This window comes from Octodon degus, unplaced genomic scaffold (genome assembly GCF_000260255.1).
Source record: "Octodon degus isolate 3935 unplaced genomic scaffold, OctDeg1.0 scaffold00033, whole genome shotgun sequence".
Lineage (NCBI taxonomy): Eukaryota > Metazoa > Chordata > Mammalia > Rodentia > Octodontidae > Octodon > Octodon degus.
Genome location: NW_004524609.1, coordinates 14,052,414 through 14,074,866, shown reverse-complemented (window position 1 = coordinate 14,074,866; position 22,453 = coordinate 14,052,414). Strand labels below are relative to the sequence as shown.

At 53.7% G+C, this 22,453-nt stretch overlaps 1 protein-coding gene across 1 annotated transcript in view; it reads right to left on the bottom strand.

Moving 5' to 3' along the window:
• The window catches only part of Kif19 (kinesin family member 19), a 35,549-nt gene extending 18,793 nt beyond the window's left edge, over positions 1–16,756 (bottom strand). Inside the window, exons 1-8 of the mRNA XM_023714009.1 lie at positions 16,682–16,756; positions 14,823–14,903; positions 4,822–4,932; positions 4,119–4,206; positions 3,716–3,852; positions 2,878–3,003; positions 2,264–2,458; positions 733–879 (exon numbers count right to left, since the gene is read on the bottom strand). Coding sequence (XP_023569777.1) covers positions 733–879; positions 2,264–2,458; positions 2,878–3,003; positions 3,716–3,852; positions 4,119–4,206; positions 4,822–4,932; positions 14,823–14,903; positions 16,682–16,750 — 954 coding nt within the window. The 5' untranslated portion in view covers positions 16,751–16,756. The remainder of the gene's footprint in view (positions 1–732; positions 880–2,263; positions 2,459–2,877; positions 3,004–3,715; positions 3,853–4,118; positions 4,207–4,821; positions 4,933–14,822; positions 14,904–16,681) is intronic.
• Between the last annotated feature and the right edge of the window lie 5,697 nt (positions 16,757–22,453).

Below are 22,453 nucleotides of genomic sequence, written 5' to 3'. Positions count from 1 at the left end.
TAATTAAAAAACTAAAAATGCTGAGGAGGCTCTGGGGGAAAAGGAACCCTTCTCCTTTTCGGTGGGAGTATAAACTGGTACAACCACTGTGGAAATCAGTGCAGAATTTCCTCAGAAAACTCAAATGAAGAGTTGCATCTGACCCAGCTATTCTTGCCCTTCTAGATATCTTCCTACAAGCACCACATTACAGGGGTACATGTATACTTGTGTCTAGAGCTGCACGATTTACAACAGTGAAATCTTGGAGGCAGCCTCTCTGTCCGTCAACAGACAAATGGCTGAAGCAACTGTTGTATTTTTCACGCAGTGGAGTACTACTGTACCATAAGGGATACATCTGAGTCGCTTGTAGGAAAGTGGGTACATTCTGAGGTCATAATGTTAAGCGAAGTAAAGCAGACACACAAACTCAGATATCACAAGATTTCTCTTATATGAAAAACCAAATATATAAATAATGTGCAATATAAAAGAAGAACAAGAGGGGAAAACAGAAGAGAAAAAAGTTATTGTAATCCAGCATGGCCAGTGTATCTTGATTGATAATTATTTTTTGTTGTTATTGTTGTTGTTTTGTTTGTTTGTGGAACCAGGGATTTGAACTCAGACCCTTGCACTTGCCAGGCAAGCGCTTATTCTACTGAGCCATCTCCCTGGCCCTTGCCTCTGTATTATAAACCTGGCAGGCTGACCTTTAGTGCCAGGTGCCTGGGCCCAGCTGGGTGGTACCTTGAGGAGCCGGGTGAGCTTGCTGTCCCGGTAGTTGACATACTTGTTGCTGCCCTTGTCACTCAGTGCATTGATACAGTTGCCCAGGGCCAGCAGGGAACGGTTGATGTGGGCCCCTTCCTTCATGCGCTGCCCGCGGTTCTGCGTCTGGGGGCAGCAGAGGACATGACTGTGACCTTCTGGGGGCAGGGCATGGGGCTCCACCTCAGCCCCCTCAAAATGCCCAAGGGATGCTGGCGATAAATTCCACTTTCTCCCTTGGGGCCCCCCAAATGTATCACTGATGTGAACTAAAGCCTTGTCCTGCTTTCCTGTCAGGGGGCTGGAAAACTTAAGAAGGTTAGGAAGACCATAGGGTCTCTAACAAGAGTTGGGGACTGCAGGCTTCTGAGCAGGGCCATGTGATTGCTGCTCAGCCTCCCAGGGGAGGCGCTGCCAGAAGATGTGGGCCACCAAGTGGCTTCCCATGAGCAGCCTCCACCACCAGACTTGACTCCAGAGCCAGAGAAAGCCACAGGCTTCGGGGAGCAAGGAGAGATGCGTGATGTATGTGTGAGGGAATATGGGGGGGGGTGCGCGCATGTGGGAGAGAGAGACCAATGAACAGGAAGAGACAGAAAGACAGAAACAGACAAAGGGATAGAGACAGAGACAGAGACGCAGACAGAAAGCGCTCCTCTCCTCTTGGCCTGCAGGGGGCGTCACGGCAGCAGGGCATCTGTCATCAGCCAGAAGCCAACTGAGTTGGCTAGCTTCTCCTCCTCCTGGAGAAGCTAGGACCAGCTGGCTCTGGCGCCGCACAACCTCTCCTCCCCGGCTCCCCGTCCCTTCAGGAAGACCACCAGGCTTCACTTGTGGGGAGGGAAGAGTTGGTTGAGCCTCACCCTGTTGTAACCCAGCTCTACGTGTGCAAACAGGAAACCTAGCTCACTGCCCCATGGGGTCCTTCGGCCTGCTTTTCTCCTGCGTTAGCACAGAGACATCACTTGGCCTCCTCTCCTGGTGACTATGAGCAGCAAGCGCGCCTGCAGCAAAGCGCAGAGCCGGTGGCTGCTGGGTGGTATGGCCTCCCAAGGCCACCAAATCAGGCAAGCAGGTATTTGTGGTGGAGAACAAAGACACTTGGAGAAACGATATGCCTGGCTGGGCCCTTTCCAGGCTCTGCCCACATCCCTCAGTCAGGGGCTTTTCTCCTTCCTACCAAGTCCCTCAGCTGGCCCCAGTTGTTGTTTTCCTGGCCCCATCCCTCCTGCTGCCCCCACGCAGACCCTTGGCTCTTCCCAGGATACCACAGCCCGCCCTTACCTTCCTGAGCCTCTGGGACACTCCCTTGGCCCTCACCCTGGGCTCCCACTCATCCCCCTGCCTCTCCTGGGTGTTCTCCCCATCCCCGTAACCTCCAGGGAGCTGTCCCCACACAGCAGCCTCTCCCCAGCCCTGGAGAGCCAGCCTCCCCTGGGGGAGCACTTTCCCTGGTCCTGCTTTCCTCTGGGACAGAAATCCTTCCTCTGTCCCCCAGAGCCAGCCTCACCTGGGAGGCGCGCTCAGAGCCAGCCAGGTCGATCATGAATAGGCGGCCCTGCCGCACCTCCTGCACGATGCTCTTGATCCGGCTGCGCTGGCGCACGGCCACCTGCAGCACAGCGTGGGAGCGTGAGGATGTCTGGTTGGCAGCCGTGGGCTCCTGGGTCCTCTGCTGGTTCCCTTTCATTAGCAGTTGCATAACCTAGGGGTTAGAAGGGAGGGAAGGAGGAAGGGAGGGACCAAGGTCTTGGGGACCAGTGGAGACGTCCTGCATAGAAGAGAAGCCTGGGCCAGGGGAGGGGGCTCCTGGATGCACCTGAAAGGCTGGGAAAGGACAGCTGGGGTGGCCTGGCTTCCATGACTGAGGGGCCTGGGTGGGCGCCTCAGCTCCCCGGCAGGTGGCCTCTGTGGGCAGGGGGCAGCTGTGCAGCCTGGGCACGCCCCCATGGCCAGTGAGGTTGAGGCACGGCACAGGCGTGAGATTCCCTCTTGCTACCACTTAAGATTCTCTCTGTCCCAGCCCTCACTGAGCACCAGGGGCTTCCTGGCCTCTGTCCTTCTCCCTGTCCCCTCTCACTGAATGTCCTTTCCACAGCCCCTGACTGACCACACAGGACTCGCCTCGTTGGCATTAATGGCTGAGACCTCCGTGATTCCAGCAACCTGGATGGCTCCTTTGGAGTCCTCTCTCAGCTCCAGGTATCCCAGGGTGGGGTTCAGCAGGTCCCGGATCATCTCATTGTAGATCTGATGGGACCAATCAGGGAGGGAGTGCAGGAGGGAGACCCAGGCCAGGAGGTCCAGGCAAGGAAGAGACCCCATCACCACTCTCCTCCCCCAGCAGGAGGGGAGCAGGTGCCCAGGCTTTCTGGGCTCCAGACTCCACAGATGACACTACCCAAGGCTCTAGAACCCAGTGGGGCTTCCCAGGCTGGGTGCTGGACAGATATGGGGACCTGAGCAAAAGCTGGACTGGGCCAAGAAGACTCGCCCATTGCAAGGCAGTCCTAGGCCTCTTCCAGGTGGCTCTCACACATGCTGCTGTCACTAGTGGCCGGCAACCCCACCTCACTGCTCCTCCTGGGAAGTCACTTGGGAGAAGATCAGCTCCCAGAGGATCCATGGGGAAGCCAGCCTGCTGCCTGGGTCTCCTGCCTCTTCCACACTCAGTGCGGATAGGTGTGCTTCAGGAACGGGCCCAGGAGTGTGGGAGGAGAGCTGGCTGGGAGGGCTGCGGAGCTCTGTGCTCCGAGTGTGGGACACCAGGCCATGCTCAGCTCTAAAGCCACCAGGTCCTGGGTCTGAGTCCCTGCTCTCTTGCTGTGTGTCATGCATGCCTGACCTGTCTGGTCCTCCTTTTGTGGAAAGTGGGGCCAACAGCATGCTCATGGGAGAATGGTCATGATGGGCACCTCAGCAACCACCCAGGAACAAGCTCCAGGCCTGGGTGGGGGCTCACCTCCAGGTAAGACATGGACACCTCATATTCCATGTCACTGCTGGTCTCCTCAATGGCACGGAAGAGGTCATTGAGGGTCCGCACGTAGATTCCTGGCTCATGGTCAGTACCCAGCATGGTGTAAGTTTTTCCACAGCCTGAGGTAGAGCAGAATGATGGGTGAACAGAGTGGGGAGCAGGGTGAGGTCTTGCTGGGCAGATGCTCCTGGCAACCCTGGGTCTGTCCCCATGACTGGGTCCCCAGATGGCCAGGTGGTCGTGAAGGGCAGGAAGATGATGACACTGGAGAGGATGGGGTTTGGATCAGCCATAGTCTTGATCTCTGCCCAGCTGGGACCAGAAAGGGGACATGGTTTTTAAGGGTGGAATGACAGGGATGTTTTGGTCTGGGCTTCTGCCTCACCTGTAGGACCATAAGCAAAGACAGTGGCATTATAGCCCGAGATGACGCCTTCTATGAGGCCCTTGGTGGTAGCCCGGTACACCATCTCCTGCAGGGAACAGGAGACAGGTGGTGGGCCTGGCACACAGACAGGGCAGAGCACGGATGCCCACAGGCAATGCTGGCTCTGCATGAGCACTCTGGACACCAGAGACACTTCCCTCTGCAGCTGGCTCCCTGCCCCCAGCTCTAGGGACACATCCCATCTGCTCCTGGGAGAATCCCAAAGATGGGTGAGGTGGGAGCCCCTAGGAGAGTATTAGCTTCCCCAAGACTCCTTTGCCTGCCCTCTCCATGCCAGATGGGCTTCAGGCTCCTGCCTCCAGGTTGGATATGGGCCATCCAAGGAGTGTTTCGTGTTGCACGTTGGCAGGTGTGTGTGTGTGTGTGTGTGTGTGTGTGTGTGTGTGCATGCACATACACGTACTACTCCAAGCATGTCCAGGCAGGAGGCCAGGTGTGTCCACCACACAGGCGTACAAGGGTAGACACCGTGCAAACATATGAAGACCTCCCTAGGTGGGGAAAGCTCTGGAACTTGGATCCTTGAGCAACGTGGTGGAAGGACTGTGACGGCCAGTGGCAGAGTCCCTGAGTGCTCCTGCCAGGTGGGCAAAGGATCCCAAGGGGCTCTTTCATGTCTAAAGCCCAGGCCTTCCCCTACCTGGGTGGCAGTGAAGTCAAAGGCCACATCAAACAGGTAGGACTTCTCCCGGGAGCGGTGTGCCCGCAGAATGTCATCAGGGTCCTCCATTGGGTCCATGAGAACCACCATCTGCAAAGGTCCCCAAGGGGAGGCCATAGTCACCTGCGGTCCCCTGAGCCCCGAGCTCATCCCTGCCCCCATCCACTCTCCAGGTGTCAGATCTAGGTGCTTGGCCTTGGGTGCAGCCCTTGCAAGGCTGCCACAGTCCCGAGGGAGCAGGGAGCTCTGAGGGACTGCCCCAAGCGCAGCAGGCCCAAGATCCAGGTCCCACCCCTCACTGCAAAGCTCTCTCCTCAAGAAGAGCAACGCAGGGCTTTACGCCTGAGGAAATTTTTTCCCACTGCACAGCTGAGAAATTTCAGGTCCAGAGTGCAGGTCACACTAGCCAGGAAGGACCTGGGGCTCAAAAGCTGGCACCTGGGTTCAAAGCCTGCAGACCCATTTTCTAGAACAATCTCTGAGGCCACCCCAGTCCGCCTAGGTCTTCAATGTGCCAAGCTTTGTTCTGGGCTCCATGTGGAAATGCAGAAGAAGGAGCAGGATCTTCACTGGGGGTCCCAGTTAGGGATGGGTGGGGGAGTCGGTGCTCCCAGAAATGACAGAAGACACTCAAAGTCTCACGGGAGAGCTTGAATTAAGGGGATGGAGGAGGAGGGGAACAGGCCCCAAAGAGGACAGTGATGGCAGACTCTGAATCCCAGGCCCGCTGCTCAGTAGTAGAGTGGTCTTGCACAAGCATGGTGACATGCCAGAGCCTAGGTCTCTTCCTCTGTCACATGGGCCAGCACCACTGTGTCCCCGCAGGGCTGTGCATATCCCATGAGACAATGTGTGTAACACCTGCTAAGTAAGTGCTCAGAGGTTCTCCTTAGGAATCTCTCTCTCCCTCCCTCCCTCTCTCCCCCCTCCCTCTCTCCAAGCTTCTCCTGGGACCTGGTCCCTGTCCCAGGCAGCCAGCAGCAGGAGCTCTGCTCAAGTTTCAGACCCACCTGAAGATAAAAACTGGCTCCAAGTTCTCTGGCATAGCTCCCCTGGGATGCACCATGAGCCTGGCTGACCATACCAGCTCTCGCCCACAGCAGGACCCTCAAGGAGCTGTCAGTGCTGGGGGGGTGAGCAGCATGCATGTGCTAATGCCACCCCTCAATGGTGACTGTCACATGACCTCTGGGCACTGCCAAGTTCATGGCACCCCGGGCATCTGGTTCGCTGACCCACGAAAGCTCCTACATTAGTGCTTTGTCAGCACAGCAGCCATGATCCGCCCTGAAAGAGGGCTTTGTCTGGGTCCCATCTGCCTGAGCTCAAGCTCCTGCTCCAGCCTCCGGGACACCACCCCATACCTGTCCACTCTGGGACACAGTGGGGCCCTTGTGTCCCTGACCAGGTGAACCAGAGCTGAGCTGGGGGCTGGGAGGGAGAATGGGCCTGGGTTGCCAAGGAGAAAGAAGAGCAAAGCCAGGTGTCCTGCCTCTACACACTCCTGGGTATCAGACACTCCTCATAATGAGGGGAGTGCAGCAGGCAGCGAATCCAGCCACAGCAGGGGAGGTGGGAAGGCTTCCTGGAGGAGGTGGCACCAGCGCTGGGTCTTAAGGAATAAACAGGAGGGGGCTGAGAGAGGTGAGGGTGGAGAATCTTCTAGAGAAGGCAGTAAGGAACGCACAGAAGAGAGGCAGGCCTGGGCAGGGCCTCAGCTCGGATGTGCCGAGTTGCAGAATGAGTCTCACCTTGCATCCTCCCCGCAGGAGCTCTAGAGCCGGGGCCTGGAACTCACACGGGCATCCGACCCTTCCCCCAGGGAGCCCCTCAAGCACACGACAGCTGTCCTGCTAGCAGCTTCCTCTGTGTCCTCTGGGCCTCCCTCTAAATGTCACCCTGGCTGGCACACAGCATGTGCTCAAGGGACGTTTGCCAAATAAAGCTGCCTTTTATGGGGAGTTTTGAGTATGCACAACACCACACAAAGGGCTTGGCATGTGTTTTTTTTGTTTTGTTTTGTTTTGTTTTGTTTTGTTTTGTTTTGTTTTGTTTCCAGTATTAGGACTTGAACCTATACTGAACCTATATGGAGTAAGCTATATCCCCAGGGCTGTTATACTTTTTTTGAGATCTTGCCAAGTTGTTAAATTGCCCAGATTGGACTCATACTTCTGATCTTCCTGCCCTGGAGTCCCAGTGTGTTGGGATTATAAATGTCCACTGCCATGCCTGGCTTAAGCATCCTCAGTATTACAAGGGGACAGTCCATGAGGACTCAGACTACATCAATAACAAAAAGCTGCATTGCCAGCTATAGATTTGGTTAGATTCAAAGACATTTGGGTGGTAGAACCCAGGCTCCTTGGATCTGGTCCCTGTCCCAGGCTGCCACCCACCCACCCTCCCTCCTGCCCTCGCCTGCCTCTCCAAGAGAACAAGTGTGGGGACAAACGCCACCTGGCTGGGTGAATGTCTACCTGGTGGAGGCTGCGCTGTTTCCCTTCACCCCAAGTGTGGAAGCCCTAACTCCAGCGTGTTAGTCAGTGGCCTTATTTGGAAGCACAGTTGATGCCAGGCTGATCAGTGAGGAGAAGGAAGAGGAGGAGCAGGAGGTCTATCAGAGCAGGGGCAGCCCTTACTCCATCATGACCAGCGCTGTACAGAGAGGGAAAGCCAGACACTGGAGGCCTGGAGGGAAGGCGATGTGGGAAGACAAGGGGAAGGCAGCCATCGGCAGGTCAGGAACAGGGCCCTGGACCAGACCTCCCCGCTGCCACAAGCTATGAGACTATAAACTTCCGTGTTGAAGCCACCAGGCCTGTGGTACTTCACTAGAGCTGCCTTGCAAAATTAATCTACCCGCCAAGGTGGGTCCCCTGCCACGTGGAGGCAGGGTAGCCACAACCCAAGGAGGGGAGGCGCAGCCCAAGGCATCCTGGGCTCCATCAGCCTTTGGGCTGGAGAGAGGAGCCCAGAATAGAGCCTGCTGCATGCACAGGGCCAAGGCCAGCCGGCTCCTCAGGACAGAGCCACACCTCACTGACGTCCCTGTCAGGTAACCACGATCTATGGGACTCTGAGGAGCCCTAGGCTCAGGATGACAAGAAAGATGACCTGGAAGACAGTCTAGGGCAGTGATGGCAGACCTTTGAGAGCCTTCACATGTGCCCTAGGTTGGCCATCGCTGCTCTGGGGCTTGTCTCTGGAGTGGGTTGCAGGTGCCTTTATCAGAGTCCCCAGGGAATAGTGCCTGTAAAATGCAGATTCCTGGGTACCGTCCAGCTTCAGAAACACAGTCTCTCTGGAACTGTAGACCCACAAATCTGTATTTTTAATAAATCAGCACCTTCTGCTTATAGCCACCCAGCAGTTAGGTAACAGGCTCCTTGTGTCCTTGACGCTGTGCACCACATGGTGTGGTCCACACTGTGCACCACAGCTCGGAGCGGAAACAACACCAGTGCCCACCAGCGGAGGAATGGATAAACTGTGTGTGGCGCATCCACACCATGGAGAGTTACTCAGCCATGAAAAGATAAGCGATAACATCACTCTTGTTCAACACGGTTCTCAAAACATTAGCCGGAACAATCAGGCAACAGAAAAAAATAAAAGGGTTGCAGATAAGAAACAATGAAGCCAAAGTATCATTCTTCGCAGATGACAGGATCATCTACATATGCGAGCCCCAGATACCCTGAAAGACTCTTAGAATAAATAACCAAGGGCTGGGGAGATAGCTCAGTAGAGTAAGCGCTCACCTGGCAGGCGCAAGGTTCTGAGTTCAATCCCCAGTACCACAAAAAAAAAAAAAAAAAAAAAAAGAATAAATAACCAAAATCAGCCGTGTAGCAGAATACAAAGTCAACACACAAAAATCAGTTATGGGGCCAGCGAGATAGCTCAGTGGACTAAAGTGCCTACTTAGGCAAGTGCAGGGACCACGGTTCAATCCCCAGCACCACATGCCACACCGGCCCCGCATCCAGGGCAGGCGGAGCCAGCCAGAGTCCAGGCATAGTGGTGCACGGCTGTCATCCCAGCACTGAGGAGGCTGAAAGCAGGAGGATCCCATGAGTCCAAGCTGCATAGTGAGACCCTGCAACAACCAAATACGTAATGTAGAAGCAGTTGCAGCCCTGTATATCCATGATGAAGTCACTGGAAAAGAAACTATGAAAATAATTCCATTCATAATAGAATCAAGAAAAAATCAATACCTAGGAATTAATCTGAGGAAGCAGAAGACTTCTATGGTGACAATCACATCACTCTGAAAAAGGAGAACAAAGAGGACATCAGAAAATCTAAAGATAAGGCCGGGAAGATGGCTCAGTAGAATAAGCGCTTGCCTGGCAAGCGCAAGGGCCTGAGTTCAATCCCCAGCTCCAAAAAAAGAAAGAAAAAAAAAAATCTAAAGATAAAGCCAAGCATGGAGATGCACGCCTATAATCCCAGCACTCAGGATGCTGAGGCAGAAAGATTGCTGTGAGCTCAAGGCCAGCCTGGACTACAGAGTGAGTTCAAGGCCAGCCCAGACTACCTAGAGAGATCCTGTCTCAGAAAATAACAAAATAAAATAAAATGACTTAGGAAAAAGAAAAATGGAAAGCTGTCTCCTGTTTCTAGACAGGCAAAACCAACATAATTAAAATGGCTATACTTCCAAAACTGACACGAGATTTAACACAACCCCAATCAAAATACCAAGAGCATTCCTCACAGATCTAAATAAAACTATCTTAAAATTCATACCGAACCAGAAGAGATTCAGAACAGCAAAACAATCCTGGGAAATAAAGGCAAAGCAATAGGTGTCCCTCCCAGGCCTGAGATTATAATACAAAGCTACAATGATAAAAACAGTATGTTAAAGGCACAAAAATATACACATTAATCAATTCTGTTTAGAATAAAAGAAAATAACCACAGGCACCGCCGGCTGCTTGATCTTTGACAAAGGGACCAAAGAACATACACTGTAGGAAAGATGTTCTCTTTAATGAGTAGTGCTGGGAATGTTGGCTATCCACACGAACAAGACTGACCTAAACGCATACTTCTCACCATGTACTAAAATAAAAATGGATCAAAGATCTAAACGTCAAAGCATGAACCATCTACTGGAAGACAAAATAGGCACAATGCACAGTGCTTGAAGACATAGGCACGCCTGTAATCCCAGCTCTGGGGGAGGCTGAAACAGGAAGATCACTATGGCTCTGAGCTGCATAGCAAGACCTTGTACCAAATATACTAAAAAAAAGAAAAAAAAAATGAAGACATAGACCTAGGCAGGGACTCCAGTTGCAAAGGAAATCATACTGAGGATCAACAAATGGCATCGTATCAAACTAAAAGGTTTCTGCACAACAAAGAAAAATTCCTCAGGGTGGAGAGACAACCTACAGGATGGGAAAAGCCCTTGCTAGCCATCCCTCGGACGGAGGACTAACATCTGGAATACATAAAATAAAATTTAAAAAATAGACCCCATCCCAAATAAAAGACCCAATCAAAACTGGGCAAGTGAAATGAGCAGAAGTGGCAAGAGGTAGAGGATGGTGGATGTAGGGGAGAAAGAGCGATGGAAAAATGGAAGGAAAAAGTGAAAATAGTGCTTTTACAAGCAGGCAGGAGATGAAGAGCTGGACCGAGGAGAGGGGGAGGGGGGAGGGATAACAGAGAAAGTTGTTGTGTTACGTATGTGCACGTGCTCCTCACGATGGATGTGCTTATTATGTACTCCAAACATGTGCAGGATTGTTACAGGATCTCACTATGCAGCTCGAAGTGATTCTCCTGTCTCAGCCTCCCCAGTGCTGGGATTACAGGCATGCAGCACTACACCGTTTCGGTGGCTGGCACAATGCGCCTTGGGTTCCAGGGCCAGCATGACATGCAATACCAGCAGTCAAACCCGAGTCCTTGTGCTTGCCAGGCAGGCACTGAGGCACTTAGACTGCTGAGCTATCTCCTCAGCCTTAAAAAATAAATTTTAGAAAAGAAAAGTTCTGACACAAGCTATAACGTGAGTAAAGCTCAAAGACATGACATAAAAGACCCATACTGTAAGAGCTAATTACATTAAATGTCCAGAATGGGTCAGAGACAGATGGAAAGGTTTTCCTGCATCTGGGAAGGGATGGAGGAATGGCTGAGAGGGCAGGGTGAAGGTTCCTTGCACCCTCCCCTGGTCATTTTCTTCTTTCTGTCTTGGAGACAAGGTCTTGGTATATAGCCCAGTCTGGCCTTGGCCTTGTGACAATCCTCTTGCCTCGGTTTCCCTCCTAAGTGCTGGGATTATCAGGCATAAACCTCCACACCTCGGTCCTCCTTGTCATTTTCTACCATTTGCTCTACGGCAACAAGTCCACAGATAGAGCCCCAGACCAACGGGGTGCGGTCAGCCCCACCCTGCTCCCCGCAGGCAAGCCCGTGGGCTAGAGCAGCTAGCTACCCCACGGCCACCCTGTCTGTGGCGCTCGCCTCTGTCACCCGATCCTTTATTTATCATTCACACAGCTGCACATCCGTGTGGGACACAGTTCCCCTACGTCTTCTCCCTTACTGCTCTCCACAGTTCTCGGCATGTGTGGAGCAGGAGCTTAAGTCTCCCATCTTCTGATGAGGAAACAGAGACGGGGCAGGCTCTGCAGCTCGCTCCAGGACCAGGCAAGGTGGGGCGTCGGGCTCCCAGCCTGAGGCTGCCGAGGCTGTGTCCTGCTGGGAGCCGCAGCTCTCTCCCTCTGCTCTCTTTCTGCGACCTACATCACACCTGCCTGGGCCCCTCTTGTCCCTCCTGTGCTCACCCCTGACCTGCAGGCCTGGGCCCCCACCAGCCCTCCTGAAAGGCCCCTGTCTGACTCCACAGGACCCCAGGAGCAGGGGCTGACAGTTGGGCTGTGAGCAGATAAATGCTAATTATGGGATTATACGCATTGTTGGTTGACTTAAATCCTGTAGACAAACACTACCTGGAAATCCAGGAGGAGGGTCAGCAGGCCTGGCTTTGTGGGCAAGTCTAGGCATTGTTTTTTGTTTTTGTTTTTGTTTGTTTTGTTTTGTTTGCGGAAATGGGGATTGAACTCGGGCCCCTGCGCTTACCAGGGAAGCGCTTATTCCACTGAGCCATCTCCCCAGCCCTAGGCTTTGTTTTGAAGCTTCTTCCCCAGCCTGGCATGCCCCACCCCCAGGAGCCTTTTCCTCCCTCCCCAGAGGTCTGGCTTCCAGGTTCCGTCCCACCCAAATGCTGCTAAGCCGGGAGTTCCCAGTGGTCTTCCAGGAGCATGCCCTCTGGAGATGGCTACATGGGGACCGTTCCAAGAGCTGAGATGAAGGCAGAATGAGGCTGGGTTTTACCTAATTCTGAAACCATCCTGTATTTCACCACTAAAGATTAACGCATGCTCTGCCGTGCTCAGGTACAGTGTCGAGAGCTGCACAGCCATGAACACTTACAGAACTACCATCTAACTAAGGCATCCTGTTACGGCCTAAACTAAACTGGGGCCCTGGGACCCCAAGCCCACGAGACACCTGACCAGTCCTCTCACGAATCCAAGCCTGAACTCCAGCTTTCCCAGAATCAAGGCACACTGGCCTCTTGTCTGGAGGACACTTTGTGACAGGAGTACCCACCCACCTTGGCCCAATTCCAGATGCCCCTGGGAGAATAATTCCTCATCCTAATTCCTCATAGGGGTTCTATAATGGCTTTATAGAACCCCTCTCACTGGTTCAAGCCAGGGGGGGACTGAGTCCCTCTTCTCAAAACTTGTGGATAAGAGGGCTGTGGTAGTGCTCACTTTCTGCTGCCCACGAAGGGGCCAAGCCTTGGTAGTGCATTCCAGGCTGCACTGCTCAGGGCTTCCCACCCTTGGACCTAGGACACCAACAGAGGAAAGGGACCTTTCATCACCGAGGCGACACAGGAAGCAAGAGGAAGCTGACTGGGGAAGCTCCGGCCCTGGCGGAGAGCCCAAGCCAGTGTCTCAGAGGAGGCAGGGCCCTGCTGGCCCATCACATACTGGCTGGACAGGGTCACCACAGCCATGCTGTCCTAGGCAAGCTCACAAACTCACCCCACCAACTGCTGGGCCTCAGGTCTAAGGAGGAAGGAGACTGGGTCCTCAGCGCAGCGGGGCAGGCCTGGAGCTTGAGGATTCCTCAGGGCCAGGGCTGCAGGGGAAGGTGGGGTCACTGGGGAGAGTTGGTCAGGATGGGAGGGAAAAAAAACCCCACATTGCCTATCCTGGGTCTTGGATTGGTATGCTTTAACCTCCTGTTGCCATGGTCTATTTGTCAGGGGGACAGCTTGCCTTCCAAGTCTCTCAGTTCAGAAGGGGCTGCTCTGCACCTCTCCACCGCCACAGGGCCAGCCCTGATGGCGTGGCTCAGTTCATGCCCAGCTGGAGGAGTAGCTCAACAACTGGGCCAGATGCGGCGCATTCGCCTCTCCTCTGCCCATGGGGAGAGAATGGAGCCTGTGTCTGCCGAATGTGGGCACACAATGGGCTGTGCCCCAGAAAGAGAGTAGTGTTCCCAACAGTCAGTTATCTATCAGCCCCCATGGCGGCTGGGAGCCAGGAGCAGTGAGAAAGGGAGATCATTGTCCCAACCTGAGGACCTGATAGCCTTCCTAGAGGATAAAGCAGACTTTTCTCCGGTAGCCCTGCAAGGCTGCGCCTCCCACCAGCCCACCCCACATCCCTGGGGAATTTCAGTCCCAAACAGATGTCGGTCACTGACAGCTCTGCAGCTTGCCCTCTGGGCCAGGCCCTGGGGAAGCACACTTGGAGGTCAGCCCTCAGAGACCCTCTAAAGAAAACATGAAGACTCTGTCCCCGCTGCCACATGAAGTAGCTGGGCAACAAGAAACTCTCCTCCAAGGCTGCATGACTGGACAATGCAGAGGCCACTCCGCGCTGGGGTTTAGGTGCCTTTGTCCAACCACACGGCGCCCTTCTGATTTCTCTGTCCTGAGAGCCCATCCTACCGCCCAGGAGCCCCAGCATTTGGGAGAAGCCAGCCCCAGCAGCCACAGAGCAGTGGCCAGGGGCTGTCACCCAGGCTGTCACATCACTCTCACTCTCCCACCAGGATGATCTCACCTGGGCACCGATCCATCCCTGCTGCCCCTGTAAGTGTCCTCCACTGCCTACCCCTGGCTGTGCCTACAGAGTGTGCCGTTCGACCCTCACCCCTCACCCAGGCCTTTAGCTCATCCCACACCTCTTGCCCCTGGCTGGAGCCACACTGGCCTTCTCTCAGTCACCCAACTGCCTCACTGTCCTTCTCGCCCCAGGTCCTTTGCACACACAGGCCTCTCTGCTCGAATCTCTCTCCTTGCACATGCTCCTAGTCACCTTCACTTTCCCCCTTAGTTCAGCTCAAGCACCAACTCCTGGAGGATCCCTCCCCAACCTCCAGGACTAGGTCAAGTCCCCCTGGTCCTCCTGGTGCTTCTTTTTCTTTGCAGCCCTCCTTCATCATAAGCTCTTTTATTCAGTTCTTAAGTATGCCACATCTTCTCTTGCTGGACTACAGGTAGTGGAGGCATTGTTTTTATTTTTCCTGTTCACTGAGACTTCTTAGCCTTTCCTGTGGTCCCCAACATGTCATGGGTACTTGATAAATATCTGTTGTTTTGTCCTTTAATCATAGCGACCCAAGGGCTGAGAGAACCAAGGGCCAAGGGCTTCACCAAACATGCACACGAGGAAATGAACTCTAGCTCTAACCATACGAATATGTGTTCTTTGGGCAGCAGACATATAAGATGGGAAAACCATGGGAGAAAAGTGACTGGGAACTACCCAGGAAGCCCTCAGCTTTCCTTGGACCAAGCTAGGAAGAAGGGTCCCTGGCTTCTTTGATGTTGGCCGTCAAGAGTGCAGGGAGGAGGGGAAGATGGGGCTGTGTCGGCCCTACCTGCCCCCAGGTGCCGGAGTGATCCGAGCAGTAGTCTCACATACCTGCTCGTCCACCTTGTGGGCAATGAGGGTGGCTCCTTCCTCCAGCTCTGCCACACTGATGGGCCGGACCCTGAGTGCCACCTGGGAGGGAAGACCAGAGCTCTGGAGTGAGGAGGAGAGGGCCATGCAAGCTCAGTGAGAATGAGACAGTCTCAAGCTTGTGACCCCACAAAGCGTCCAGCTACGCCAGGCTCCTTGGCCTTAAGGAGTCACTGTCACTGCTGAGGGCACAAGTCAGTCAGCAGGTCCCCAGGGTGTCGGACTCTGCCTGAGTCTGTGAGTCTCCCCAGGAGCCCGTGCCTCAGGGACAGCCACAGGGGAGAGAACTGTCTGCCTCACACAAGCAAATTAAACACCTTAAACACCAGGCTTGACCTTGAAGCTGGGGGCACCTGAGCAGCCCATGAGTGCCTTTGTGAAGGATATGCGCCAGGTGAAGACTGCACAGAGCCGGGGGCTGGGGCATGGGGGCCTGGCGGTGTGCACAGAAGCGCAGCTATCTTCCCTGAATCACTCTAGCAGCCTGTGACCACATGCCTGCCCCGGGACAGTGTCACCTGAAGCCGCCTCCTGTCTGTTCCTTAGTGAGACAGTGGGTCTTCCCCGCTGAGCTAGGGCTCCCCCTGACTAGCATAAGGGGGCAGAGAATTTCTTAGGCTGATCATAAAGACGCACCTGCTGGGCCTATGGGTGGTGCTAAGGGGGGTGCTCATCACTTTCAAAGGCACCTGCATTCTGTGTCCGGCAAGTCAGCTTTGTCTGAACCTCATGCAAGAAGGCAGGCCTCCCGGATTGGCCAGGCATCAAGCCGAGCATGTGCATACTTTATTTGGAGTAAATCATTTTTCCCTTTTTCTTTTCAACAGCACTAGGGCTTGAACCCAAGCACACTCTACCACTGAGCCAAATCCCAGCCTTCTTTAGTTCTTATTTTGAGATAGGGTCTTGCCAGGTTGCCCAAACAGGCTTCCAACTCGTGATCTTCCTGTCTCAACATCCCAAGTAGCTGGGATTGCAAATATGTACCACCATGCCTTAGCAAAATGTTTTTGAAGCAGCCTACTCCCACTGCCAGAGAGCGTATTCCAGGAGTCCAAGGCTGCCCTCTGGAGAAGCAAGGGCACCTTACAGAGGTGGGGTATGGAGCATCATGATGCCCTAGTCATGGTGCCGCCACTAGCAACTACAAGAGGCCCATTTCCAGGTCTCAGAAGTAAAGGTGGGGAGAGAAAGACCCCCCACCCACCTACCCGGGCCTAACAGAGGCCTTGGGGTCACTGGGTCTCCCCATCATTGTTCCAGCATAGCGCCACCAGTGACCAGGAATCTCTACCTTCAGGCTCTACCTGTCCCTTCCCCTCCTTCCACTTCTTCCTCTGTTCCAGGTCCCAGGGCTCTAGGGGTTGCGAGGTGACTTCCTGCACTTCTCTGAGGTACTGAGTCCTGACTTGGACAGCAGCCGCATGGCAGCCCATCAGCCACTGACTTCCTAGCCCATCCTGGCTGGCCTGGTGCCAGGGGCTCTTTCCAGACTCTGGATGGGCCAGGCTGGGTCCCCTCAGGTTCACCTTCTCAGGGAGTGGGTCAGATCTCCCAAGATCAGACAGCAGGCTCCAAGCAGATACTCTTCAGACTGTGGGGTGGGGTGCTCTGGGGTGTGGGGCTGAAGACAGGCTGGCTGTCTAGACTAAAAAGGCCATAGACTTGACAGATACCTGTTGCCTAGGACTTGGGCAAAGGAGCTCTGGGCTGTCTTAGCCCCTGTCCCTTGCTTGTCCCTTTAGTGGACACTGATGGAGGCTGACTGAGGTCTTTGGGTTCCTGGGGTCGTGGAAGGGGTGCTCTCCACGGAGACTCACCGTGAGTTGCTGGTCCTTGGAGTCCCCACAGTCTTTCATGCTTGCAGCGGGGCGGAGGGGCTCAGGCATAGCCCAGCCCACCTCCACCGCGGTGTCTTGGGTCACTGCTGTCTCTTTGCTGCTGCTGCTCCTGCTGCCTGACAACCTGAAACCAACAACTAGCTGGGCGCCGGCGCTGACCAGGAGGGGAGGCCTGGAAGGCGGGGCTTGGCCCGCCCTGCCCAGCCCCTTGCACCACCCTCCCTGGGCTTCCTGGGCGGCCACCCCCACCCGGGAGCCAACAGGCCTTTGGGAGCTCCTCCGGGGCTGCTGCCCTAACCTCCCAGCTCGCACCTCGCCTGAGTCACAGCCCTTCAAGGTGCACCCGCCGGCCCCTGGCCCAGCGCAGGTGGTCCCTCCGGCCAGACTTCCTACACCTGTGGTCTCTGGTCTCCAGGACAGCAGCTGGCAGCTTTGTGTCGCTATGGGCACTACGGGGACCGCGGCTGTGGCTGTGGTGTCTGGGGTGATTGCAGACACCCAGTCCCCAGTGGCAGAGGGCTTGGGAGGGCAAGAAGTTGTCCTGGGGCTGGTGAGATGGCTCAGTGGTCTAAAGCACCTACTTGGAACAAGCTTGCCTGAAGCACAGGGACCACGGTTCGATCCCCCAGCACCACATGCCAGCCAGCCGCGCCCCCTGGTGGGCTGAGCTAGCCACACACACATAAATGGATAGATGGATAAATAAATAAATTAAAAAAAAAAAAAAAAAAAGAAGTTGTCCTGGCTGCCTACCCCAGTCTTGTCCTTTGCCCTGACTACCTAGCCACGTGTTGCAGGGGGAACATCTGGATTAGCTGCCATGTGTTACAGTAGGGGCCACCTTTCCCACTAACAGAAGAAGTCCTGCCCTTAAATGCAGAATGTAGCTGGGAATGAGCAGCCCAGCTACCTGGGCAGCCTATGCTGTTCAAGGAAGGTTAAGTCAAAAGCCTGGATGATGGGGCATAATTATGATCCCAGCAATGAAAAGCTCCATCCTCGCCTGGACAACTTAATGACTTAATGAGATACTATCTCAAAATTTTTAAAAATATTAAAAAGGGGGGGGGGGCTGGGGATATAGCTTGCTACAAAGGCCCTGGATCCAATCTCTAGCACCACATTAAAAAAACAAAAAGCGGTGGGGGGCCTCCCTTCTTCATTACAATAACAAGATTACTCCATGATGCAGTGGAGAGCACAGAGGTGGAAAGATTCCTGGTCCCAGGAGGCCCCAGCACAACAGGATTCTGGGCCCAGCTCTGCCTCTAGCTTGCCAGCCACTTGGTGTAGGGTTTTCCCGCTCCCTGGGCATCAGTCTCCCGAAGGGTGTACAAGCACGCCCTGATTCTCGGAGTCCATCTTTTGTGTCCTCTGCTCCCACTGAAGCTGAGCCCAGAACCCCTGCAGAGTGCTCGGGGGAGAGCCTTGGTGGGGTTTACAAGCCACGGGAGGAGCTGGGAAAGACAGCACTCACGTCCCTTGGCGCTGTCTCAGACGTCTGGCACACACCCAGAGACCAACGGTGATGCCAGCTGGTGCCCTGGGACTGGCTTCGAGAGCTGCCCCTGAAGAGCTGGTGTTGGAGAAAGCTATTAATAAACAGCGCAGGAAGCAGCTGGCAGTGTTGGGCTTGATAAGTACATAAACCCAGAAAAGCCTGGTGGGAACCACGCCTTCCTGCAGAAGTCCCAGGTTGTGTCCCGTTCTCTGCCCGGGCTGCCCGGAGGCTGGTGGCTTGGCGCTGCAGTGAGAAGCAGGTACATCTTGAGGATGTGTGGTGCTTGTGTTTTACAGTCAGAATTCAGGCGGATGAACCATGGAGGCTCCTGGTCAATGCAGCTATGGGTAGTTTTCTTTTGTATTCTTCTATATGGATACGTCCCATCCATAAGGGCCCGTTGTGATTGGTGGGGACAATAGGAAGCTTCTAGCAGCAGTTCTCAGCCCATCTTACATGGGACACTCATCACAAAGGCCATTCTGCTCTTAAACACTTTGCTCTTGACTCCCAAGCTTTCAGCCAATGAAACCACTGCCCCCAAAGGCTCACCTCTTACAGCCGTTTTTGCTTCCTCTTCTCCCTTATCCTCACCTTCTTCCATCACATTTCTCTTCATCCTCTGTATCAGACTCTCCTCCCCTTGTCTGCAAACCTCTCCAGCCCTGACTGAGTCACGGTGAGCTCTGGGAGGAAGTGGCCTTGTGTGTGCCGAGCGCATGCTCCTTGCGCTGAGGTTCTGTCCCGGAAGCTGATTCTGCCCCCATTGCTCCTGTTCCCCCCCCCCCCATCCATCCCTACTGCCACTGCCCACAAGATTGGACTGTGAAGTCTCTCATCCAGATTAGAGCAGCGTGCCTGGGCTCTTTATCTCTAGTTCCCATCTACTTCCCAGATCGTCACTGTTCTCAAAGACAGAGCACTGTCATTACCTTGCTTCAAGTCCTGCCATGGCTTCCTCATGGAGCCAGCCTTTAGTCTGTGGCCTTTCCTGCTTTGCGTTGGCTCCTCCCAGGCCAGCCACACGTGGTCCTATGTGTGAGCAGCTCTCTTCTCTCACCCTTGGGCTTTGCCCCTGCTGCTCTGTCCTGGAGGGTCCCTTTTCTGGACTTGTCCGGCATCTCTTTCAAAACTCATCTTACGTGTCACCTCAAGCTGCCTGTCCTGTGGTCCACATGAGTCCCCTAGTCCACGTGATTCTGGTGGAACTCATCACAGCACCCGTCTTGCCCCTGCCATGGCACGAGGCCTGCAACCCAGGCATGGCCTTGGTCACAGTGATCAGCCCCAGAGGATGGATGTGACCAAGACTGGGCAATCAGAGCCTCTCCTTGGGCTGCTCCTGTACTGGGAGGGAGGAGCTCTGTCCCACCTTTAGTGTTACTGCTGAATGACTGCAGGCTGGAGAGGCCTGGGGCCATGTCTAATCCTCCCCATCCAACAGGAGGAGCTGCACAGTTGCAAAAGAATGAGATTGACTCAAGCAAAAAAGCTGGGGGGGGGGGGGGAGAGATCACATGAGTTTTTGGCTCTAGTCACACCTGAAAGCAGTCTTCTGAGTGGCTTGAGCCCTCTAAAAATTTACACATGTCCTTTCTTCATTTGACAGTGTTTTGTTTTGTTTCAGTTTGGTTTGGTTTGATTTTGAAGTACTGGAGATTCAATGTAGGGCTTTTATGCTGGGCTACATCCCAGTCCTCTTTTAAAATTTGTTCTGAGATTGTCTTCCTAAGTTGCTAAGGCTAAGTTGCTGATGCTAGCCTCAAACTCGCAACTCTCCTATCTCAGCTTCCTCAAGTGCTAGGATTACACACGTGTGCCGTCACTCCTGGCTGTAGACTTTAACTAATTTGAGTAGCTTTCTAAACATGTAACAGGGCCAGGGAGATGGCTCAGTGGAATAAGCGCTTCCCTGGCAAGCGCAAGGACCTGAGTTCAATCCCTGATTCTGAGTTTTTATTTATTTTTTTGGTGGAACCGGGGATTGAACTCAGACCCTTGCGCTTGCCAGGGAAGCGCTTATTCCACTGAGCCATCTCCCTGGCCCCATCAATCCCTGATTCTGAAAAAAAAAAAAAAAAAAGTGTAACAATAAACCTAGAAGTGTGGGCAGCTTGAGCTGAATGAGATGAGATCATCTTCCTCTAGGCTTTTTTTTTTTTTTTTTTTTTTTTTTTTTTTTTGGTGGAACCGGGGATGGAACTCTGGCCCTTGCACTTGCCAGGGAAGCGCTTATTCCACTGAGCCATCTCCCCAGCCCCTCTAGGCTTTCTTATAAGGACACTCACTACTGAGATCAGCATCCTCTGCCCAGGTGTCCAGGTCCAAGGGACAGGTGTTACACTGGTGTTTCTATTACAACTGCTGATGAGGATTCAGTCAGTGCATGAGTCAAGAGTCAACAGGGCAAAGCTGGCCAGGCCACAGTGGCATTACCTGAGTCTCCCAGGCAGACATTTAATATTCCTGCAGACAGCCCGCACCTTGTAAGCCATGGGACTTACAGAGTCTGAGGTCACCCTCAAGGTCTTTCATCAGCCCCAGGAACTAAGGTCTGATGGGTACCTGCCACCCACGAGAGGATGCGCTGGGGGAAGAACCAGAAATGTCATGGTTAGGGGCTGGGGAGATGGCTCAGTGGGATAAACGCTTCCCTGGCAAGCACAAGGGCCTGAGTTCAATCCCTGGTTCCGCAAAAAAAAAAAAAAAAAAAAAGAAAAGAAAAGAAAAGAAATGTCATGGTTGAGCTTTGCGAGGGTCTCATTTCACCATGGGGCCCTTTGACTCATAGAGGCTGAGGATCTCTCTGCAGGTTGTGGTCAAACTGTTTGTGCTAAAGATTGTGAAAACCTACTTGGGCTCGTTGTCTGAGCTCACTGAAATTTTCATTTATCTTCCAAGTCTTCTTTTCTACGGAAAAAAGCCACCCCATCGCCCACAAACCCACCTTCATTTGGAAAGCAGTGGCTTCCATGAGCCCCAAGTACTTTCTAGAGCCCTCTGACACTCTAAGGGCCTTGCTACACAAAGGCTTGACTCCCCCACTTCAGAGCTTGGGAGGTGAGATCGAAGAGAATTACTAAGGAAAAGAAAGCACTCGTTGAGATTTTTTCTCTGAAGAAGCCCCAGCATCCTCTTTACTTGGTTTGAGGTCCTGATCCTGAAGGGACCCCTGGAGACAGATCATCTAGTGGCTCCTTGTACTGACTAGGACTTGCCATTAGGCACGAGGGCTGTGTTGGGGCCCATCTGGTGCCCCTTAGGGAGGGAGGTGGCAGACTTTGAGCACTGGCTTTGAGCCCAATGGCCACGTTTACCCTTCTTAATAATCCAGGTGACAGAGGCACAGAGCAGTAAGCAATTCTGTAGCCATTACTCCACTCTACTCCCAGCGCCATGTCTGTTCTCTGGCACCATGCCATCCTGTCACTTGCCGCCGGCTACTTCCTTCCACCTCAGATGTACTTTACCTTCTCCTGGCTTCTCTGTGGTTCCAGGAGAAAGGCCGAAGTCCTTCAGGTCGGGCTGTGCACCATCAGGACCCCCACCCTTGGCATGTTGTGTGTTGCTTCCCCTGCTGGGAGTGGCTCCTCCAGATGGACAACCCCATAATTCCACGCGCGTAGGCGAACTTGCATGTTCTGCACATGCGCACGCACTGCCTCCAGCTTCCGTTCATGCGCAATCTGTGCTCTACCGTCACTTTCTCGCTGAGGCTCCTACATAGCTCCTCATCTCTAGTCTCAGCTGAGTCTTCTGCTTATCCCTCTTGTAGTTCCCTCTAGTATCCCTGCAACTGTCGCTGTGCACAGCTGTCATTCTGCAGCTAACTGCATGTGTGTGTGTGCAAGTGTGCACACACATGTGCATGCGTGTGTGTAGCCTCCCATGTCTCTTCTTTGCTGCTGTATGGCTGGTACCTGGCTCAGGACTCAGTGAAGGCCCTGCTACCTAGGCAGCAAGCACCCAAACTGGGTTCTTTGATTGATTGATTGATTGATTGATTGACTGATTGACTGCACTGATTTTATAAGACAGGCTCTCACTAGATTGCCCCAGCTGGCCTCAGACTTGATGTCCTCCTGCCTTAGGCTTCCGAGTTCTGGGATTACAAACATGCACCATCATGCCTAGCTGGATTCACTCTTACCCTGCATGTAAGTTCTAATAAACATGTCTATCTACACTTCTCTGTCAGCCATCAGGCCCTCAGCAACCAGATATGTTTGTCCTTGGGGCTCAGGATCTGG